General features: G+C 38.9%; 1 protein-coding gene across 5 annotated transcripts; it reads left to right on the forward strand.

Moving 5' to 3' along the window:
• The first annotated feature begins 8 nt into the window (after nt 1–8).
• Nucleotides 9–19677, forward strand: SH3BP5L (SH3 binding domain protein 5 like). Of its 5 annotated transcripts, none has more exons than XM_069076715.1 (8): nt 9–165; nt 773–976; nt 1546–2181; nt 13159–13221; nt 13795–13923; nt 14747–14908; nt 16460–16633; nt 17532–19677. In XM_069076715.1, the coding sequence occupies exons 3-8, from the start codon at nt 1996–1998 to the stop codon at nt 17979–17981; spliced, it is 1164 nt and encodes a 387-aa protein (XP_068932816.1). In that variant the 5' UTR covers nt 9–165; nt 773–976; nt 1546–1995; the 3' UTR covers nt 17982–19677. The 5 variants fall into 5 exon arrangements, with proteins under 5 accessions (XP_068932816.1, XP_068932817.1, XP_068932818.1 ...); XM_069076716.1 differs by having other exon boundaries at nt 773–924; XM_069076717.1 differs by having other exon boundaries at nt 773–850.
• The last annotated feature ends 2186 nt before the right edge of the window (nt 19678–21863 follow it).

The raw sequence follows: 21863 nt of genomic DNA on the forward strand, positions 1-21863 counted from the left end.
GGGAGGAGCTAGAATGTGTGAGGAGAGGTGGGGTTGCTAAGCAATGATGCATTTCCTTTTTTGCAGTTTCTCGTAGCGTGTGATTGGACGGATTTGTTGGTGGGGAGGGAGAAAGGGAAGGTAGAAAGAGGTTGGTTGCCGGTGGTAAGCCCCGGACGCAGGAAGGTAAACTGAGGCGCGGGAGGGTCTGGGGTTGAGGAAGGAGCAAACATGTGTCTTGGGGGTGTTTGAGTAGAGGTGTTTTGGGGCTAGGGTGGTATGAGTTTGGAAGGAGGAGTGTGGGGTAGGGCACTGAGGTTAGAGTAGTGAGTAAGAGAAGGGAATTAAGGGCAGGAGCCTGTGGGGGCAGGTCTGGGAGCTCGACGTGTTAAAAAGATATTCGGGACTTGGGATAGGAGGAGTAGAAGGTGGGAGCAAGAAAAGTGCCAGTGCTGGGGCGGGGGCGGGAGGAGAGGAGAGGCTGTTTAGACAAGAGAGAGAGACGAAGTAATAGTAGAGTTGGCAGGGCCCCAAGACTTTTTAGTTCAGTCATTACCTTACAGAGAATCCACGAAGACTTTTGAGTTGGACCTCCACGCCTGCCGAGGCAGCCCATCCCATTTTTGGATAACCCTAATTTTTAGGAAGTTTATCTTTCTAACTTTGTCCTCTTCTCTGCGACTTCCACCATGTTCCTAGTTCTTGGTGCCAAATAAAATTAGTCTTATCTTATTCTAACATATGACAGTCTTTCAAATACTTGAAGACATTTATCATGTCTTTTCTTCTCCAGGCTAAGCGTCCCATACTTCAGTTCAACTTATCCTCATGTGGAATGGTCTCAAAGCCTTTCACCATCCTCTATGAGGAGGTTGGTAAAGGTTCATAAGGAAGAAGAAGGCTGGTAAAGGTCGAGGAGAAGATGAGAGAGGAGGAAGGAGGCTGGTAAAAGGATGAGAAAGCAAGGAGCTAGGAAGGGGGTAGGAAGAGGGAGAAGGTGAGAGCTTCCTTTCCTACCCTCTACTTCCATTCCCTCCAGAATGAAGAGGGGTTTGGAAGAGATAAGAGGTGGTTGATAAAGTGCTAAAGGAAGTAGGTTGGAGAAATGGGGGGTGATATGCTCTGGTAGGTAAAGACACAGGGGGAAGGAGGTGTAGTGTGTTTTGGTGTTGGGGAAGTGGGGCAAAAGAAGACTAGTGTTTGGAAGGAGAAAATTGGTGAGTAGTATATGGAGCTCAGAAAAAAAAAGGGTAGGCAGTTGAAGAAGTAGGGCCTTCAGAAATGAGGAGGACCTCTCATGGTTAGCATTTTGGAGAAGAGATGGAAGACTTCCATTTGGTGGATCTGTTAGAGATGAGCAGCCAACTTTTGGTTAGAGAAGATCAAAGAGGAAGGGGAGTGGAACAGAAAATGGGCGGGATTGATGATCATAGAAATAAAGGGAGAAATTAAAAGAGCATTGTGAGAGAGTTGAGGGAGGAAATTGGGGATGAATTGGCATTTGGGGAGAAGACTTATTGTTGGGGGCTCTGAATTTGAGATTAATATGTCTTTTGATTTTTGCAGTCTCCTCTCTGAAATCTCCAGAGACCAAGCCAGGTTTCTGCCTTCATTCAGACTCAGCCTTACCACTTCAGCTGCCACCTCATCCTGGAGGCACTCTGCCTCTTCCCTACCCGAATGGTGCTACTTCCTGGTACCCCAGGATTCAGGCCTCCTCTGTCCTCTACCTCAGAGCTCGTGTTCCAAGTCTCTCCTAGTGGAAGGACCCTTACCAGGAAACAAGGACTTTCCCTTAGACAGTATTTCTCAAAACTAAGAAATCTGTTTATCAGTTTGAATTTGACCCTCTAACCATTGTTGTACTCTCTTTGAGGACTCAAGAGCTCTTGTCTTTATACCTTCTTTCTTCATCCTTTGAGGAGAAACTTCTCCCTAATAGCTCTAGCTTGGGTCTCTGGTCCCAACATGCTAGTCTGTTTTTGTGAATAGGGCCTTGCCTATTTCCTGGTTGGCATGGCTGAGCCAAGACAAGTTCCAGGTGGTCGGGAGACTCCACAGGGAGAACGTCGGGCTGAGGTTGTTGAAGATGAGACCCCTAGGAGTCCAAGTCCAGATGAGATGAGAGGAGGAAGAAGCAGCAGTAGCAGTGAGACAAAGTTATCTCCTAGAGAGGAGGAGGAACTGGATCCTAGAATACAGGTGAGAAAATCAAAATATTCGAACAACTCCGATGGAGAAAAGGGATTCGATTAATTCTTTTGTGTTCAGAAGTAATTTTAGAATGACTGGGTAGAAGTTATGGGGAGATAGAATTCAGTTTGAAATTGTGAGGCTGGCTAGGGGAGGAAAAATGAGCATTGGATTTGGAATGAAAAGAACTATGACTTTCTTATTAAATTACCTTCGTATACATGCCACTTCTATCTGGGCCTCAGTTTCTTCAACTTTAAAATGAAAGAATTGGACTATTCATAATTATCTTTTACATAGGATCCCTTTCAACCCTTTAACATTGAGCAATTCTGTTGTCATATGGTATATCTCTCATCACTTGATATTTCAAGGTAGAGAATTGACATTGTTTAGAGATCTTGTAAGGTGGTCTTTATTGTTGGGAGGTGTTGGATTATGTGACCTCCAAGAAGCATTCTTCTTATGCGAGCAAGTTTGGGTGAAAGTTTTTATACTTAATATTGTCTTTTACTTTTCCCAGCGGCACATTGGAGCCAGTTTAAACTGGCTCTCAAGAGCGAATAGTTTTTACATTTTTAGTGTAAACATTTGCATATTAAATTGGCAAATACTATATTTTGTTTTCTTGGTTGTTTAGACTTAAATTAGCAGAGAAAATGTTAATGCAGATTAAATTATGAAATGTCTTATACATACATTTTTTTCCCCATAGAGCTGATTGATAAACATTTATCATTACACTGGCATGTTCTCTCCTATCCCCTTCAAACAGAGTCTCTTTGGGCTTATTACAACTCTAGAGGATACCACTTAGTGTAGAAGTATTGTTCACAAAGCAACATGTGAACAACTGGAAATGAATGAAATGTGAACTGAATTTCTGAGTACTCAAGGGATTAAAAGTAGAGGAACTGAGTCGAGTCAGTTAAATTAGGAGGAGGCACATTTTTAAGTAGGTAAAGGAGAAGGGAAAACTATAGTGCTTTTGTGTTGACCTCTTGGTTAGGCAATGTTGCTGTGACCCCACAGTTATGGATGTAGCTTCTGAGAAGCTACCTAGTTTCAAATCCTTGAACTTCTGCCTACAAGCATTTGTTGAGGTTCCTTTATATTCAGATTTCTATACAGATGCCACAATGAGCAAAGAAATAGATTAGGTCACTGTCCTTAAAATGTTTTTCTCTTTGTTTTAAAAAAAATTATTATAGATGTCTTTTTTTTTAATATTCCCAGAATGTCTTCCAGAATCTTTCCTACTCTCACATACCAGAGAGCCATCCCATAAAACAAATATTTTTAAAGAGAAAAAAAGTAGGAAGAGGAAGAAAAGAAGCACAACTGATCAATATTTTGGAAAAAAAAAAATGAGAATATATGCAGTGTACCATACCTGTTGACATCCTACCTCTGCATCAGAGTGGAGTGAGAGTATCTCAGTAGTAGTACCAACAACAGAGATTAAAAATAACTCACATTTTTATAGTGCTTTAAGGTTTGCAAGGCATTTAAAAAATATCTTGTTTTATCACAACATCCCTGGGAAGTAGGTGCTATTAACATTCCCATTTTACTGAGGTAATTGAGACAGAGAAGTTAAGTAACATGTCCAGGATCACACAGCAGGTAAGTATACCCCAGGTTTAGTGCTATTTTTAGTGCTATTTAGTACTGTTCCACCTATCTGTATCTTTTTTCTTTTTTTGGTATATTTCTTCTTTGGGACCATTCTTGTTCTTTAATTTTGTGACGTTCACTTTAATTTTTGTGGTGGTGGGTTTTTTTCCATTTGTATAGCTGTAGTTGTTTTAGTTCTGCTTACTTTACTCTGCATCAGATTTGTATCTTTCCATTCTATGTATTCATCATATTCATCATTTTTGTACAGCATAGTAATATTCCATTCCATTTGTGTACCACAATTTATTAGTCATTCCTCAACCTTTGTGTTTCTGTTTTGTTTCAAATTCTTTGCTATCACGACAACTGCTGTTATTAATATTTTGGTGTATTTGAGGACTTTTTTTTTTATCAGTTATCTCTGAAGTTATAAGCCTAGTAGTGGAATCAGTAGTTGGTCAGAGATATTTTAGTCATTTTACAAAATGGTTCTTTCTCAAATGTTTTGCTGACATTAATTGATTTATGTTGTATTTCATCATATGAAATGCACCGATACCCCTTAATTCTTTCATGAACCAAAAGTATTTAGGTCCTTTAGTTAAGTGAAAAAAGCCTTGGCCTGAGAGTTAGGAGATCTGAATTCTGTTTCCAGTTCTACTACCAACTATGACTTGCACAAGTTACTGATGTTCTCTGGTTCTTCATTTCCTCTTCTGTGAAATGAAAGGGTTAGACCAGATGAGTTTGATATTCCTTTGAGCTCTAATATTATATGACTCTTATTCCTAATAATTTATACATTCTTATCGACCTAGAGCTAGATTTCTTTATTTAGTATGTAAACTTGGATTGTGCTTCAAGTCTTCAGATAAGGCTTGGAGAAACTCCTTTTTTGTAGTTGAATGAGCAGAGCTGCTTAGCTCCCTTTGTCCCTTTGCTTGTTTACAGTCTACAGTCAGGAAAGTCAGGAAAGAAAAGGCACTTTTCTCATTCTGCAGAGAAGACAGCCTCTTGCCTTTCCTGGAAACTTATCTGAGATTTTACCTCCATCCTTTTTCCTATACATACATGTTCCCCTTCAAGCCAAGTAGGAGAAGTACATAGAGTATCTTGTGTTTCTATAGCATGTCCAAGGTTTACAAACTACAGGGAGTTAGATAGTGCAATTATCATCCCTACTTTACAGAAGAGAAAGCCAGTGCTTAGAATATTGTGACTTAGTCATACATCTAGTAAGTGTCAGTACTGAGACTTAAGCCCTGATTTTTTGACTCTAAGACTCCAATGTACTCTTACCACTATTGCAGGTTGCTTCTTCCTTATTACATGATAGGAACTAAGGGAGATTTCTTACCCAGATCTTTGATTTCATTGGTTTGGTGAACATTCACAATGGAAGCTTCTCTATTGCAAATGAGCTACTTATCTGTAACATATAATCTATAAAAATTGCTTGGGGAGCTAAAGGGATTTGCCAGTAATCACAATTTGTTGTCACTATGACATGCAATTAAGACTTTAGGACTTCCAATAAGACTAGCCTTCTATCTGATATGTTAGCATGCTTTTTATAAAGTAAGGGATAAAATAAAACGATTATGACATCTTGCCCCTGAGAAACTGAGACGTCTTGATGAGGGAGGAGACAAAACTTCAACAAATGACATATAACATGGTAACAGTCTAGGACTATGCAAACTAATGTTAAATTATATAGTACAGACTGTAGGATTTCAGGGAAAGTAATGATCAATTAGAATATGGAAGGTTTTGTGTAGCTTTGTTCAAGGTGAGACTTGAATTTGTAGTGGAAACCTGCTAATCACCAAACTCTTCATAGTAATTCTTGTTATATTTATCTCAGTACTTTGATCTGAAGCAGTCCCAGTTTTTTGATATCCTGTTGGGTTATTGATAGGATGAGATTTAGGTTTGTGGATAGAGAACAGTGATAGAAACTAAATGACTGGTACCCAGGTATCAGTACCTGATTTTGTTGCTGAATGTACGTTCTAATTCCTTTAAATGTGCCCTGCAAATAATTTTTTTAGACCTATGTGGAATGCCTTCCCATCCTCTCTTACTCTTTCTAAACCTCAGTCAAGATTTCTTTCCCAAGGCTGTTGTTGTCAGTTGCTTCAGTTCTGTCCTATTCTTGTGACCCCATTTTGGGTTTTCTTGGCAAAAATGCTGCAGTGGTTTGCCATTTCCTTCTCTAGTTCATTTTATAGCTGAGGAACTGAGGCAGACAGGGAAGTGATTTGCTCAGGATCACACAGCTATTAAATGACAGAGGTCAGATTTGAACTGAGGAAGATGAGTATTCCTGACTCCAGGCTCAGCACTCTATGCACTGTGCCACCATGCCTTCCCTGATTTACTGATCATTGCTTTACTTTCATTTTCATTAGGATTTTAGTAGTCTTTTCCCTTCCTCTCTTATTACTGTGTTGCTTTACATGTGTTTATGGGTCTTTTCCCATATTAGTGTGTTTTTCTTGTATCTCCTATTAGACTTGGAGAAATCATGTCTCTGACTTTCTTCTGTACCTTAACTGGAGCTCAGTGAAAGTTTTACATAGAGGGAATAATCTATATACATATATGTTATTGAATAAGGACTCCTTCAGAGTCAAATTCCTATGCAATTTAGGGTAATTTATTCTGTTTACCTTTGGTAGAGGGAAATGAGTGATCTGAGCCTTTAGGAATTCAGACTATTGTCCTGGCATCCTGGTTATTTGTTTGACCTGCTTTGGGGAGGTCAGCCTACTTTATTTACTTGTTGACAGATGAAGTGAACTGACTCAGATAGCATTCTTCATGCATTCCATTTAAGTAGAGTATTCTCAGAGTTCTCTTCTTGAAAACTGAAGTGGCATGTGTCACCAAAAACAAAAAAAATGGTCACGACAAATAGAAGAACAACACAAGTCAGCAGAAGTTTCCTGACCCTACTTTATCTTTACTCTGTTCTTATTCTGGTCTGGCTACCATCCTATATTTCTTTGAAGAATTATCTAGAAATTTGTTTCTGTTTTTTTTTTTTTAATTTTATTAAGCAATTGGGGTTAAGTAACTTCCTCAAGATTACACGGCCAGTTATTTTGTGTGTGTGCTAAGTATCTGAGGCCGGAACTGATCTCAGGTCTCCCGACTCTGGGTCTGGTGCTCTTACTCACTGCACCACCTGACCTCCTCTTATCTAGAAATTTGTGACGCAAAAAAAGGTATGCTGGCCTTTCTGCTCATATGTTGTTATAAAAAAGCTTTTATTAAGTATCTTAATTACATGCTATCCTGCGTAGAGAGCATATGCTGCCCTTTATATAGGGAAGCAGCATAATACAATGAAAAGAGGACTGGATTTGGAATCAGAGGACCTGGATTCAGATTACAGCTCTACCTTTTATTACCTATGTGATTTTAGGCAACTCACTTAACTTCTCTAGGCCTCAATTCCCCATCTAAAATGAGGGAGTTGGATTAGATGAATTCTAAGATCCCTTCCAGCTCTAAATATACAATCCTTAGATCCTCACCTTTCCTGGATCCTCCCTCTCACCTTTCCCCCATTCCTCCCCTCTCCTCTTCCAACTCCTCATTCTTCTTTGGTGCCCATGGGCTTAATTGTCATTAAAAATACCTCCCAGATCTGTATTTCTGCTACTACTCTCTCTCCTGAATTCCCATGCTATATCACCTGGCCTGTTGTCCATTTTTAATTAAATTTCTTATAGGTGGGGTGGCTAGGTGGCACAGTGAATACAGCACCTGCCCTGGAGTCAGGAGGACCTGAGTTCAAATCCGGCCTCAGACACAGCACAAAAACTAGCTGTGTGACCTTGGGCAAGTCACTTAACCCCAATTGCTGTACCTCCCCCCTCCAAAAAAAAGCCAAAAAAAAATTTATCATAGTCATCTCAAATTTAGCATATCTAAAATAGAACATTATCTTTCCTCATCACACCAACCTTCTGAATATCCCTATTTCTATTAAGGACAACGCCATTGTTCTTGTCTCCAAGGTTCATAACCTAGTAATATTTGATTCCTTATTCTTTCTTACTCCTCATTATCTAGTCAGTTGCTATGCCTTGTCAATTCTTCCTCTGCAATATCTTTTGAATCCATACCTTTCTCTATAGTATTTCTTGCATCCATGCCCTTCTGTCCACACATATAGCCACCACCTAGTTCAAGACCTTATCACATTTCACCAGAACTGTTTCCTTACATAAAGTCCGTCCCCTCCCTAATCTATCATCCATATAGATTTCAAAATGATATTTTAAAAGAATAGATCTGACCACATCACTCTTCCTTAATAAGTTCTGTTGGTTCTTTGGGATTTTTTAAGCCCTTTACAACCTGGTTCCATCCTCTTTCCAAAATTATTTTACCTTATTTTTCTTTAGGCACATAATGTCCAAGCAAAATGGCCTTTTTCCTACTCACAACATTCCATGCCTTTGTGCTTGCTATGGCAGAAATGTATTTTCTTTTCAATGCCAGATTTCAGCTCAGGTGCCACCTTCTTTATGAGACCTTTCCAGATCCCTTCCTCCAAACTGGTAGTGTCCAACTCATTCCCCCAAATACTTTATGTTTACTTTTATATTGCTTTTTTTTAATTTAAATGTGTGCTTGTTATATTTCTTAATAATATAAGCTTCTTGAATTCAGGGACTGTTTTATTTTAATCTTTGTGTTCCCAATATCTAAATAGTGCTTTGCATATATTAAAGACTTAATAAATTTGCTTGTGGATTGATCTAGCAGTATTATGCTTCTGGCCCACGTATAGTAAGACTAACATTTTAGGGGTGGCCAGGTGGCTCAGTGAGTAACAGCACCGGCCCCAGAGTTGGGATGACCTGGGATCTAATCCAGGCTCTGATACTTAGCACCACACCCAGAAATAACTGGTCTTGTAAACTTGAGCAAGTTACTTAAGCCCAATTGCTTAAAAAAAATAAAAAAAAAAAGACTAACACTTTAAATTATTTTCCTTTCTCTTTTTTCTTTTTTTTTTTTCAAATGCTTTATTAACTTCTGGTTTACATCATTCATTTCTGCCAGATTTTGAGTTACAAATTTTTTCCCTGTTTTTCCCCTACCCACCGCCCCAAAATAGCGGTCTTACAGGATATCCCTTCCTCCAATCTGCTCTCTCCCATATCTTCTCCCATATCCCCTTCGACTTTTCCAGTAGGGCATGGTGGATCTCTGTGCCCCAGTGCCTGTATATCTTATTTCCCAATTACATGAAAATAGTATTAATAATAGTGTATATACATATATATATATATATATATATAATTTTTTTTTAAACATTTGATTTTAAAACTTTGAATTCCAGATTCATTCCCTTCTTCCCTTGTCACCCACCCTTACTGGGAAGATAAGCAGTTCAGTATGGATTGTACATGTGTAGCTATGCAAAACATTACCATAGTAGATATATTGTAAAAGACTGACTATATTTCACTTCCTCCTATCCCACCTCCCACTTGTTCTATTCTATACTTTGTTCCTGGCTCTTTTCAAAAGTGGGTGCTTCCAACTTCCCTCCCTTTCATCATCCCCCCTCTCATCCTCTTCCCCCCTACTCTTCTGTAGGGTGAGATACCCTATTTGGTGTGTATGTCATTCCCTCCCTGAGCCAAATTCAGTGAGAATGAGGTTCTGCCTTTTTGCCTTCCTGTTCTTCCCCTCCATTGTAACCATTTCCCCTTGCTTCTTCTGTATGAGATAGTTTACCCCATTCTGTCTCTCCCCATCTCGTCTCATTATATTCCTCTCTCACCTCTTAATTTCACCTTTTAAGTATCATCCCTTCCTATTAAATTGGTCCTGTGCCTACTATATCTATGTATACCTGTACACAGATTCACATATGTATTCATGTGCCCATATACCCTCCTATATATATTTATTTATATTCCCTTCAACTATTTTCATACCGAGAAAAGTTTCATCAGTTACAATTATTGTTTTTTCATGTAGGAATGTAAATTGTTCAACTTTGATAAGTTCCTTATGATTTCTTTTCCCTGTTGACCTTCTCATGCTTCTCTTGCTTCTTGTATCTGAATGTCAGATTTTCTATTCAACTCTGGTTTTTTCATCAAGAATACTTGAAAATCCTCTTCCACTGAATCACCATATTTTCCCCTGAAACATGATACTCAGTTTTGCTGGGTAGGTGATTCTTGGTTTTATCCCAGCTCCTTTCACCTCCGGAATATCATATTCCAAGCCCTTTGATCCCTCAGTGTAGAAGCTGCCAGATCCTGTGTTATCCTGATTGTGTTTCCACAATATTCAAATTGTTTCTTCCTGGCTGCTTGTAATATTCTCTCCTTGACCTGAGAATTTTGGAACCTGGCTATCATATTCCTAGGAGTTTTCTTTTTGGGATCTTTTTCAGGAGGTGATTGGTGGATTCTTTCAGCCTCTGTTTTGCCCTCTGGTTCTAAAACATCAGGGCAATTTTCCTTGAGAATTTCTTGGAGGATGATTTCTAGGTTCTTTCTTTGATCATGGCTTTCAGGTAGTCCAGTAATTTTTAAATTATCTCTCCTGGATCTATTTTCCAGGTCAGTAGTTTTTCCAATGACATATTTCACATTGCTTTCTGTTCTTTCATTTGCTTGGATCTGTTTAACAACATCTTGATTTCTCATAAAGTCACTAGCTTCCAATTACTCCAGTCTAATTCTGAAGGAACAATTCTCCTTAGTGAGTTTTTGAGATTCTTTTTCCATCTGGCAAATTTGGCTTTTTAAGGCATTCTTCTACTCATTGCCTTTTTGAGCCTCTTTTGCCATTTGAGTTAGTCTGTTTTTTAAGGTGTTATTTTCCTCAGTCAGGCTGTTGACTCTCATTTCATAATTGTCTTGCATTGTTCTCATTTTTTGTTATTTTTGTCAATCTGATTAATTTGAGGTGAAGCCTCGAAATTGTTTTATTTTTCAATTTTCATTTGTTTCTATTTGGGATGAGGTGCTATCATCTGTTCTCAGTGATAAACAGAAGCCAGTGGTATTTATTAGATGGCTGTGGAATCATATTTATGACCTAATTTTTAACATTTGAAAGTAATCATTTAAAAAATATATTTTGTCTTTACATCAGCTTAATTTTTGATTGTACCCTTACCATTGAACTATTCCTCTTAACAAAGAATAAAAAAGAAAAAAAATTAGCAAAACTGATCAGTTTTTTAACCAGAATCTGATGTTATGTATGTGTATGTGTATATGTATATACACACATATGCACACATGTATGGATGTATGTGTATGTATGCTGTATGTACATGCACAAACATACACTTCTCCATGATAGTCTTACATTTCTGCAAAGTAGGGAGAGTTTTTATTTTCTTCTTTGGTGTTATATTTGGTCTTTATAATTATCCAACATTCATCTTATGTTTTCTTCTGTGGTTATTATTTTTTCCATTTATATTGTCTATATATTTAAAATTTTTTTATAATTCTGTATTAGTTCAACTAGACCTTATCCTGTATCACTAAGATTAAGGAAGCCTAGGAAAGGCTTCTTGCAGAAGGTGGTAATTTAGCTGAAACTTGAAGGAAACCAGGGAAGCTAGGAGGTAGAGATGAGAAAGAAGATTTTCAGGCATGAGCAAATGGAGTCAGAGATTGAATGTCATGTGTAAGGAACAACAAGGAGGCTAATGTGAGTATATTGAAGAATATGTAGAGGGGAGTAGGGTATAAGAATACTTGAAATGTAGGAAAGGGCCATGTTATGAAGAGCTTCAAAAGCCAAACAGGATTTTACTTTTGGAGGTAATAAGGAACCACTGGAGTGTATTGAATGGGGCAGGGGTGGGAGGGTTAATATGATTAGAGTTGCTTTTTAGGATGATCAGTTTAATAGCTGAATGAAGGATGGATTGGAATGAGGAGAGACCAAGGCAGGGAGAAGCGAGCAGGTTCTTGCTAGACTATTTTCCAAATGTGAGGTGACATAGGCCTGCAAAATGATGGTTACAATGCCAGAGAAAAGAAGGGGCATATATGAGAAATATTACAAGGGTAGACATGACAGGACTTGACCACTGATTGAAAATAAGGACGTGAGAGGGAGTGAAGAGTGGAGAATGATGCCCAGATTCTAAGTGGATGACTGAGAGAATGGTAGTACCCTCAACAATAATGGAGAAGTTAGGAAGAGGGGAGGATTTGAGGGAAAGATGAGTTTTGTTTTGGACATGTTGAATTTAAGGTGTCTATGTGACCTCCAGGCAGGTAGATGGCACAGTGGATAGAGAGCTGGGCGTGGGGTCAGGAAGACCTGGGTTCAAATTTGACCTCAGACAATTACTAGCTGTGTGACCCTGCTAAATCCCTTAACCCCGTTTACTTCAATTTCCTCATCTTTAAAATGAGCTCAAGAATGAATTGGCAAAATACTTTAATATCTTTGGTAAGAAAACCCCAAAAGGTGTTTAACATAACTGAAAAATGACTAAAGAAGAACAACAAAGCTTTATGACTTTGGACAAGTCAATTTTCTGGATACCAATTTCCTCTTTTGTCAGTAAGAATAGTAATCTCACCTCTAGGTTTATGTCCAGGGAGGTTATGAGGACTAAATGAGATGATGATTATAAAAAAATTGGAAAGTATAACACACACCTCTTCATATGTGATGGTTTATACACAGTATACAATATACTGTGCTTAATAGGTATATGACCCAGTTTGGCTTGCTGTATTTGATTGTGTGATTTTCTTTGTGATGTGGTGATGTGTCAGTCTAGGTGAGAATGGGTTAGAACTCTACTTTAAAGACTTTTCCTTTGTCAAACCAGAGAGCTTTCTGTCTTTGAAGGGATGGGGTCCTACTGCTAATTCATAGACATGTATAGATCCCATCTTTCTGCTCCTTCCCTTGCCTATAATCCAAATAAGTCTTCTTTCCATCTCAGGCAGGGGAAGAAAGCCTACACAGATAAATCTAGAGAAAAAGACCCTTGATGCTAACAGTTGTGCCTGCCTTTCTGTTGGGAGGTTCTTGGTTGCTTCCTTTTCTTTTGTGAGAATTTTAATGTTCCTTCTGTGCTAGGGGAATAGAACATAACAGGTCTGTTTTGGGGAGAGATAATTTCTGACTTGACACCCCCTTCCAGACTCTTTTCCACCTAGTCCACACCATTAATTGCTATTGCCAATGTTTAAAATGTATATGTATCTATGTATGCATGTAATAACTGAAGCTGTCCTCTAAAAAATGCAAAGAAGGTTCTTAACTTTTCATGATAGGATTTATACCTTCTACGGGTCTACCTGACTAATCTCTCTCCCTTTATCTCCCCTTGGGCAGGAAGAACTAGAGCACCTGAACCAGGCCAGTGAGGAAATCAATCAAGTAGAGCTACAACTTGATGTAAGTGTCCCTGTCCATCCACCTGGTACACCAACTTGGGGACAAGTTAGAGTAGATTCCCAGGAATCCCAGGATGCTTGGTGCAGGGAGCAGCCTGGGATAGTGGAAAGAGTATTGGATTTGGAGCCAGATGACCTGGGTGTCTGTAAAATGAGCAGGTTATATTAAATGCATTTTTAAGATCCTTTTCAGCCTAAATCTGCGATCCTATAATAATTGCTTTCTGGGCTTTCTCTTCTCCTGCTCCCTTGTCTTCTTTGTTTGCTTAAATTTATACTGGGGGTAGAGGAGGGAATGGAGGAGGAGAAACCTTTTTTCCTCCTTTAACTTTACCTTCTATGGAGGACGTGGAGACAGCAATAATTACATTTTTGTTTCAAACTAAATCTTGGATTCCAAGATTCTAAATCTCGGAATCAAGGATGACTCTTTCACTAGCTGTCATTCCAGCTTGAGACATGCTGTATTTTGGGGAGGAGGAAGGGAAGGGAACAATCTTTAGGATGGGAAATTTTAGAGCAGGTAGAGGAGAACTATCCAGTCATCTCATCTTCTCCTTATTCTTGTTGACAGGAGGCCCGGACCACATATCGGAGGATCTTGCAGGAGTCAGCTCGAAAGCTTAATACACAAGGTTCTCACTTGGGAAGTTGCATTGATAAGGCCCGACCATATTATGAGGCACGGAGGCTGGCCAAAGAGGTACAGGAATTGGGTGCTGTATCCTCTGAAGCACCTACTCTCATACCCTGAGCTAAGTAAGGGTTTGACTCATATGTAGACTTAGTGTACCTGCACATATACACATTAAGTGCTTATTCTTAGCTTTTATTCTGTACTACAAGTTATGCAGAGTGAACTCTCTGATGTTGACCTGCCAGTGGCCAGCTGTATAATCTTGGACAAATAATTTCACTTATCTTGGCCTCAATTTTGGATCTGTAAAATGAGTGAGTGGTTTGGACTAAGGTCTGTTTCAAACTTTTTCTCCTCATATTTTACATTTATATAGTCACTTTAAGGCTTGAAAAGGGCTTTCCTCACAACACTATGAGGTTGATAGTGTGGGTACTTTTATTCTCATTTTACAGATGAGGAAACTGAGGCTCTGAGAGGTTAATGATTTCCTCATGGTCACACAACTAGAAAGTGTCTGAGGTAGGAATTTAAACCCAATTTTCTGAGCTCTAGTCTGGTGCTTTACTATATCATAGCACTTCTCTTGCATCTGTCTCTGCTTCCTTCATCTCTTCCCTCCTTTTTTTTTTTCTGTCTTTATACAGAAATGTATCTCCAGTTAGGCTCTTCATAGTATAGTTTGACAAAGAAAGGACAGTGAGATTGACTTTTCATTTCTTCTTACTCTGTCTCTCTACAGACTATGGGATTGCTGTCCACTTGGGGCAGACATAGGGGGAATCTTTACCGTATTTGCTTTTCTTATGAATGACTCTCCCTCAGCTAGAATTTTCTTGGTAGGGGACATTTGGGTCCCTCCTGTGACTGCTCCCCATTTTTCCTCCAGGCTCAGCAGGAAACACAGAAGGCAGCCCTGCGCTATGAACGGGCGGTGAGCATGCACAATGCTGCTCGAGAGATGGTGTTTGTGGCAGAACAAGGTGTCATGGCTGACAAGAACCGACTTGATCCCACATGGCAGGAAATGCTTAATCATGCCACTTGCAAGGTGAGGGGTAGCCAGCAGCATCAATCATTCCTTTATTTTTTTCCTTTAATTCTGATATTTTTCCTTTAATTTGTATCTGATTTTCCTCCTCCCTTAAATTCTACCACTTACTGTTTTACCATTCCAACTCCCTCTTTCTTACAGTTGAATTCTTTTTCTTTTTTGTGACTTCCCAAGTTTGCTCTCTCTTTTTCCGCCAAGAAAACTTGTCACTAACCCCTTATCCTCTTCTGCCAAGCACTTACCCAAGCTGTTCCTCTGACCTAGGTTTCTTTATTCATTGCTCTCTTAACAGATTTTTCTTTTACCAGACACTTCCTTGAGGACTAATCTCACACAAATCATCTCCCCATTATATTAGCATCACTTTAGTCCTTAGGTAGTTCTGTGCAGCTATAATTATTTAGGTCTTTGTTCTTATTTATATTCTTGTTCACTAGTCCCTCAGTGAGCAGCCTTAATATTCTTTGAATCTGTAAGTATTTGAATACATTTTATGTGCAACAACAGTAATAATAATTTACATAGTACTTTAAAGCTTGGGAAGTGCCTTAAATACGTTATCATATTTGATCTTCATTCCTATGAGGTAGGTGCTATTATTCCCATTTTAAAGATAAGGAAACAAAGACTTAGTTAAATGACTTGCCTAGGATTATCATATAGCAAGTAAGTTCCTGAGTCAGGATTCAAACTCAGGTCTATATTCATTCTACCATACTGTCTCTCATTGAGCTTATAATAATAATAACTGACATTTGCATAACAATTAAATTTTGCAAAACACTTATTAAATTTCATCTGATCCTTATAACAACCCTGTAAAAATAGGTGATATAGGTATTATCTCCATTTTACAGATGAGAACCACTGAAGCTTAGAGAAGTTAAGTGACATAGTTATATAGCAAATAAGTGCTGGAGGTAAGCTCTTTTATGGCCTGAAGTCATAAATACATGAGTCTAATCCTGCCTTAGAATTCAGTATGACCCTGGGCAGGTCACTTAATCTCTATTTGCCTCAGTTTCTCATCTGTAAAATGGGGATAATAACCCCTACCTCTCATAAGACACATATCTATGAAAATCTTTACTCATTCTCACCAGGAATAATAATTAAAAACAGATGTTCTACTGTAATGTATCAACAGAATGCTTTAATGTGATTATTTTATCAGACTCCCTTCAGGTAGCAAAAAAGAGACTGATATAATCACATGACGGTGTGTATTCTGCTATTGACTCTCATGCTTCAGAACTAAAAACAAATCAGGTATATAGAAAAATAGAGATGGAATAAAATCTGCCTTGACTTTTCATTAGACTTACTATCTTCCCCAATATCTCCTTACTATATCTAATGTGGTACTTTTTACTCTTTGCACTCAGTGAAGTCTTTAGCACAGAGTAATAATTATACCAGATCTGTCCCCTACAGGTTAGCTGTTGGATAGCAGATTGGGGAGAGGCCAAAGGAAGAAAAACTTTGAAGTGGTTACATCCAGTTGTTTCTCTTTCTCTTGCTTTCTATTTTCTGTCCCTTGGCACTCAGGTAAATGAGGCAGAGGAGGAGCGTCTTCGGGGAGAGAGGGAGCATCAGCGGGTGACCAGGCTGTGCCAACAGGCAGAGGCTCGGGTACAGGCCTTGCAAAAGACTCTTAGGCGGGTCATTGGCAAGAGCCGTCCATACTTTGAGCTTAAGGCCCAGTTTAACCAAATATTAGAGGTGAGTTGCCTTGGCAGACTGGCATGCGTGAGACTGGGTGGCAACTATACAAGGGAAACCTGGGACAAACCTGAAGAAAAAATAGTATATGGGGAAGAGGGAAAAGAAGAAGAAAAGGGTGAACTGTGAGTTTGTGGTATGAGTGGCAGATATTTTGCTATTCGAGATAACCCTAAACAGAGTTAGGATTTAGATGTTTGATCCTAGGTTTTAGTGGACATCTACCGTGTATTGTGCCAAAGAAGGTCTATGAAAAGACTTCAGAGTTGAGAAGTGAGAGGAAGGGAAAGTGAATTCAGGGTTGGCAAGAGAAAGTAAGAGGAAATGTGAAGAGATGGAGAACCAGGAGGAAAAGATTGGGGAAAGTGTAGGTGTAGAGTAGGAGAGGTGAAAGGGACCCTAAAGAACATAAAGGAAGAACATAGAGAAACATCAGGAAGGAGATAACAGGAGAATAGAGAGAGAGGAGCAGAAGGAGTAAAGAAGAAGAATAATTATGGGATTAAAGGTAAAATTAATGAGCAGAGAATTATGTGAAGAGAGGAATAAAGGCATGACTATGGAACAGGAAGAATGCAGAATAATTGTTGAGAAAGAGGAGGATGTTTGAGCAGGTAATGGGATAGTGACCCAGATATTTAAAAATGGAATTCCTTGAAGTTGGTAGAGGAATACTGAGATGAGGGAATAAAAAGTTGTGTTAGAAACTGATAGAGGAGAGAGGGAATAAGAAAAGGTAAAGTTGAGAGGGAACCCAGTTGAGGCAGGAGGCAAAATAACAGAGATGATGATGGAGTAAATTGAGGCTGGAAGGGAATTAGGAAGACCCCCCCCCCCAAAAAAAAAAAAAGGTTTGGGTTGGTGGGGCATCTCATATTTTTGTTCTTACTTCCCTCAGGAACACAAGGCCAAGGTGACTGGGCTGGAACAACAAGTATCTCAGGCAAAGACCCGCTACTCAGTTGCCTTGAGAAATCTGGAGCAAATCAGTGAGCAGATCCATGCCCGCCGAAGGGGTTTGCCTCAAGCCCCAGTTCACAGGCGCTCTTCCCCCGTAGGGGCTGAGGCTGGACCTGAGAGTGGGGATAGTGGAGACATCAGGGTTGAGGGGGCAGAGGGTGGGTATCTGGAAGAGAGTGGGGCCCTTGAACATGGCCCTGCCCCTGATACCTTGAGTCTCCTGAGTCTTCGCACTGTTGCCTCAGACCTACAGAAATGTGATTCAGTGGAGCACTTGAGGGGCCTCTCAGACCATGCCAGCTTAGATGGCCAGGAGCTAAGCCCTGAGGGTGGAGGAGATCGAGGGAGTGGGAGTCGAGGCCGTCACCAACGAAGCATCAGCTTATAGCCCTCATTTTCCCAAAGAGTTGAAAACGTCTCCTCTTTTTGTCCCTATTCCTCTTCTTACTCAGGGGGGGTTCTTACAGACTCTGTTGGTTTCCCTTATCCCTTTGAGTTCTCCTCTATTTTGAAAAGGCTCTTACATCTATCACCTCTGTCTCTGTGATGATGCTCTCTTTTTTCTTTCCTCACTGTCTCATGCACCTGTCTCTTTCACTGTTACAGGTTTCACTTCTGCCTTATTCTGAGAGGCTGCTCTCACTCCTCTTTCTTAGCCTAGGCCCCTCTATCATTCTCTGTCTCCTTCCCTCTTCATGTTTTTCTTTACACCTGAATTTCTGTTCATCTTTTATAATTTTTGTCTGTCTCACTCCCTCTCTTCTTCCCCTCAGGGAATTTAGTCCAGAAGGAACAGAAAGTTGAGTAGGGAGAGGTGCTGTCCTTAGAGGCCTTTAGTTGCTCTTCTCTTTTTTCCTACTCCCCCAGCCCAGTCCTACAGACACATTCTCCACAGTCATCCTTCCCCATGTTGAGGTTCTCTTAATAAGACCCCCAATTGTTGCCAGATCCTAATAGGGATTCTTATGTTTTTTTACCCTACCCCAAACTTGCAATCCTACATATAAGAAGTTCATTTACTCAAGATGTCTTTCCCCTAATTTTTAGTGACTATTTATATAACTCAAAAAAAAAATATCAGGTATTATAGAATAATAGGGGAGAAATATGAGATTTCCTCCCTCTCCTGACCCATATTAGCAGCAACACTCTAGGTTTCCTAATGGTCCATATAAAGAATGCTTCTGGTTGGTGTTTCTCCAGCTGGCTGCTGATGCAAGATGAGAAGGTCCTATGGAGTCTAATTTGATAGATCAATTTGGGAGGGCCTGAAGTGAGTTGTCTAAACTTTAAAATAGATGATTTCCCTCCATGTGCTTGCTGGTAGTGATTCACCAAGTGTAAATGATTGATCCTCTTCTCCAGGAGCCCAACATAGTCAAGGATAGAATTATGAGCTACTGTTCCTCATTTTACCATCTCTCTTACAGTGTGGGTAGGGAAACTTGGGTATTGTTGGGGTTGGACCCAAGTCCTTTCTCTCCTTTCTCCCTTACCCACCTATATAAGTTTCTGTATCCCTCTAGGAGTTTCTTGACTTGGCTGCTATACTATTCCCTTCCCTTCCCCTATACCCCACTCCCCACCAATCTCCCATCTATGGAAAATGGAGAATAAGTTGTGGCAATGAAAGCCCCTTATCTCTATGGAAATTTGACACTAGGGAGGTCAGTCACACTAATAGTATACAATGATCCTCACACATCCCCAGGATGTATGTTGGGGGGAGGTTCTTTCCTCTTCCTAGTATCTAGTAGATAATGGAAAGTTGTTCCTTTTGACAAGGGGCATAGAGTAATCCATTTGCCTCTGCCCTCATCTAGTTTTCCCTCACCTCATCTATCTTTCATAGGTAATGTTCTACCCTTGCCCTCTTATGCTCATCACTACATATGTGTTTTTTTGGAGAATGAAGGGTTACTTTTTAAACTCTTGTTCTGTGTGTCCCCCAGGGCAGGGCAGAATGGTCACAATGAAAACGTGGTGTTTGAGGTGACTTTTTGGTGGAGGTGGAAGGAGGATGGGGAGTGAAAATGGAGAGGCAGACTGATAGGATTTTATTTAAATAAAAAATGCAACTGAAATTTCTTCTGGTCTATTGTCTGTGTACTAAGGGAAATGGTGAGCAGCTTTGAGGAAGATAATAAGATTTGAAACATTGAGGTGATATCAACTAGTCTCCTGTCTCCAGACTGATTTCAAATGATTAGGTTTATCTAGTTTTAGATTTTTCAATATAATGTTCTTATCTTAGTACCTCCTAGAATTTAGTTTTGTTTTGTAAACTTTGAAGTAACTTATAAATAAGTTAAAGTAAGCAAACAAAGCTTAATCTCTAGAATTCTATACCCTCTTTTGGCCTATATAACTCTTCTACCTAAAAAATGTCACCTATCAGTAGTACAAATTTATCATAACTAAAAAAGTTGCTTACCATCCAAATCTTCTCCTAACTGATTATTTCCTGTCAGTAGTACTACCTTGTTTCCCACGATTCAAATCTTGTGTTTCTTTGAACTTCCTTCACCTTTCATATCTAGAAACCAAGTGTCCATGACTCTAATAATAAATCTCCATTTGACCTCCTGTCCATTCCCATTGCCACTGTCTTAGTATAGGCCTTTATTGCAACCCATTTCTTAGTAGGTCTTCTATTGCTTCTCAGTCCTCCAAACCAACTTTTGTATAGTTGTCAGGATATTTTGTTCATGAAACAGTCCGTTATCAGTGCTCAAAAATCTTCATTGGCTCCCTATTGCCTACCAAATAAAGTTCCTCTGGCTTTCAAGGCTTTCCATGATCTTTTTAGTTGTACTTTATACTATAGGTATATGAACTAGACCTTTGATTTCATTAATATTATTAATATCCATGGGAGGAAACTCTCTCCACCAGTATTTGTCAGCACCTTCTATATAATTTATAGTCTTTAAGAGTTACCTAAGAGGTTAAATGAAATGTTCAGAGTCACACAATATGTGTCAGGACTTTAATCCAGATTTTCCTGGCCTCCAAACCAGCTTTCTTACCAACTATGTAATGCAGTACCACTGGCTACTTGCTGTTGGAGCATTCCTCAAATTTCCCCATCTCTCTGCACTTTTGTTCACATTGTTTCCCATGCCTGGAATGCCCCTCCCCTACTGCTAAATTTCTACTTATTCTTTAAAACCTAAATGAAAGAGTTAGCTTTGGGAAGCCTTCCTTAATCCTTCTGCACCTTTTTCCATTCTGGCCTCAGTTAGCATTTTCTTTTTGCACTTCTATGTATGTAATTCATTTGGCCTTTAAAAATTTTTTTAAATACAGATTTAAAAAAAAATTTTCATTGAAAAACATAGAAATTCAAATATATGAACAAGAATATAAAAGAAAAATGATCATGTAGAGAAACCAACAAAAGATTGCAAATGGTTATGTGTCTGTAATTTGTTATTTACTCTTTGTAACCTCAACCCCAAAAGATGTGTATATTGACTTTTAAGGTAGTAATGTCCACATTGTCCTTGTTTTCCTAATCCTTACTTACCTTTGTCACATAAATTTGTTGCTATAACTGTTGGCTTTAACTACATAGTTGTGATTATGCACACACACATATTTTCCTATCCTTTGAATTCATTATTTTTAGGATGTAATACTATTTTCTTGCATTTGTAAACTAGCACTTGATTAGCCATTTCCTATTTGATGGACACCTTTTTTTTCTATAACAATGCTGCTAGAAAATATTTTTGTACCAATAAGTCTTTTTGCCCCAGTCAGTAATCAATAGAGAAAGGGTGTGCATATTTTTGTAACTTATTGGATAATTCCTTATTGCTTTCCAAAAATGTTAGATCTTTTCCTAACTCCAGTAGCAGCCCAATAGCACATGTAGCATACATTACTAGCAATGAATTTTGCCCCTTTCATCTTTTCCAGTTTGATGATGTTGAGGTGGAAACTCAGATTGTGTTATTAATTAATTTAAATATGCTTTTATTAATACCTTTAGTCTTCACATTATTTATGGTGACCTCCCCTTCCGCTATTGAACCCTTTCTAAAAAAAAAATATTCAGCAATGACATCATTACAATGTTCATATTTGGTCTTTTGTTTTTGTCATTCAGAAGAAAGTATGTTTCATTATTTTCTCAACCATCATTGGTTTTTCAGTTAACTCAGCATTTAGTGACCTTTTTTGGATATTTTCATTTATGTTATAGTCATTAAATAGAGTTTGCTTCACTCTGAGCTTTCCTTTGAATCATCCTATGTTTCTCAGA

Source organism: Petaurus breviceps, unplaced genomic scaffold (assembly GCF_028583685.1).
Source record: "Petaurus breviceps papuanus isolate PSGF00001 unplaced genomic scaffold, PetGlider_PUasm1.0 90925, whole genome shotgun sequence".
Taxonomy (NCBI): Eukaryota; Metazoa; Chordata; class Mammalia; order Diprotodontia; family Petauridae; genus Petaurus; species Petaurus breviceps.

What these genes read in the sequence shown, in the direction of transcription:
- SH3BP5L (XM_069076715.1), top strand. Translation starts at nt 1,996, where the DNA reads ATGGCTGAGCCAAGACAAGTTCCAGGTGGTCGGGAGACTCCACAGGGA. An exon ending in CACGGAGGCTGGCCAAAGAG is followed by an intron (nt 13,924 to 14,746) that starts GTACAGGAATTG and finishes TTTTTCCTCCAG; the next exon opens with GCTCAGCAGGAAACACAGAA. An exon ending in TTAATCATGCCACTTGCAAG is followed by an intron (nt 14,909 to 16,459) that starts GTGAGGGGTAGC and finishes CTTGGCACTCAG; the next exon opens with GTAAATGAGGCAGAGGAGGA.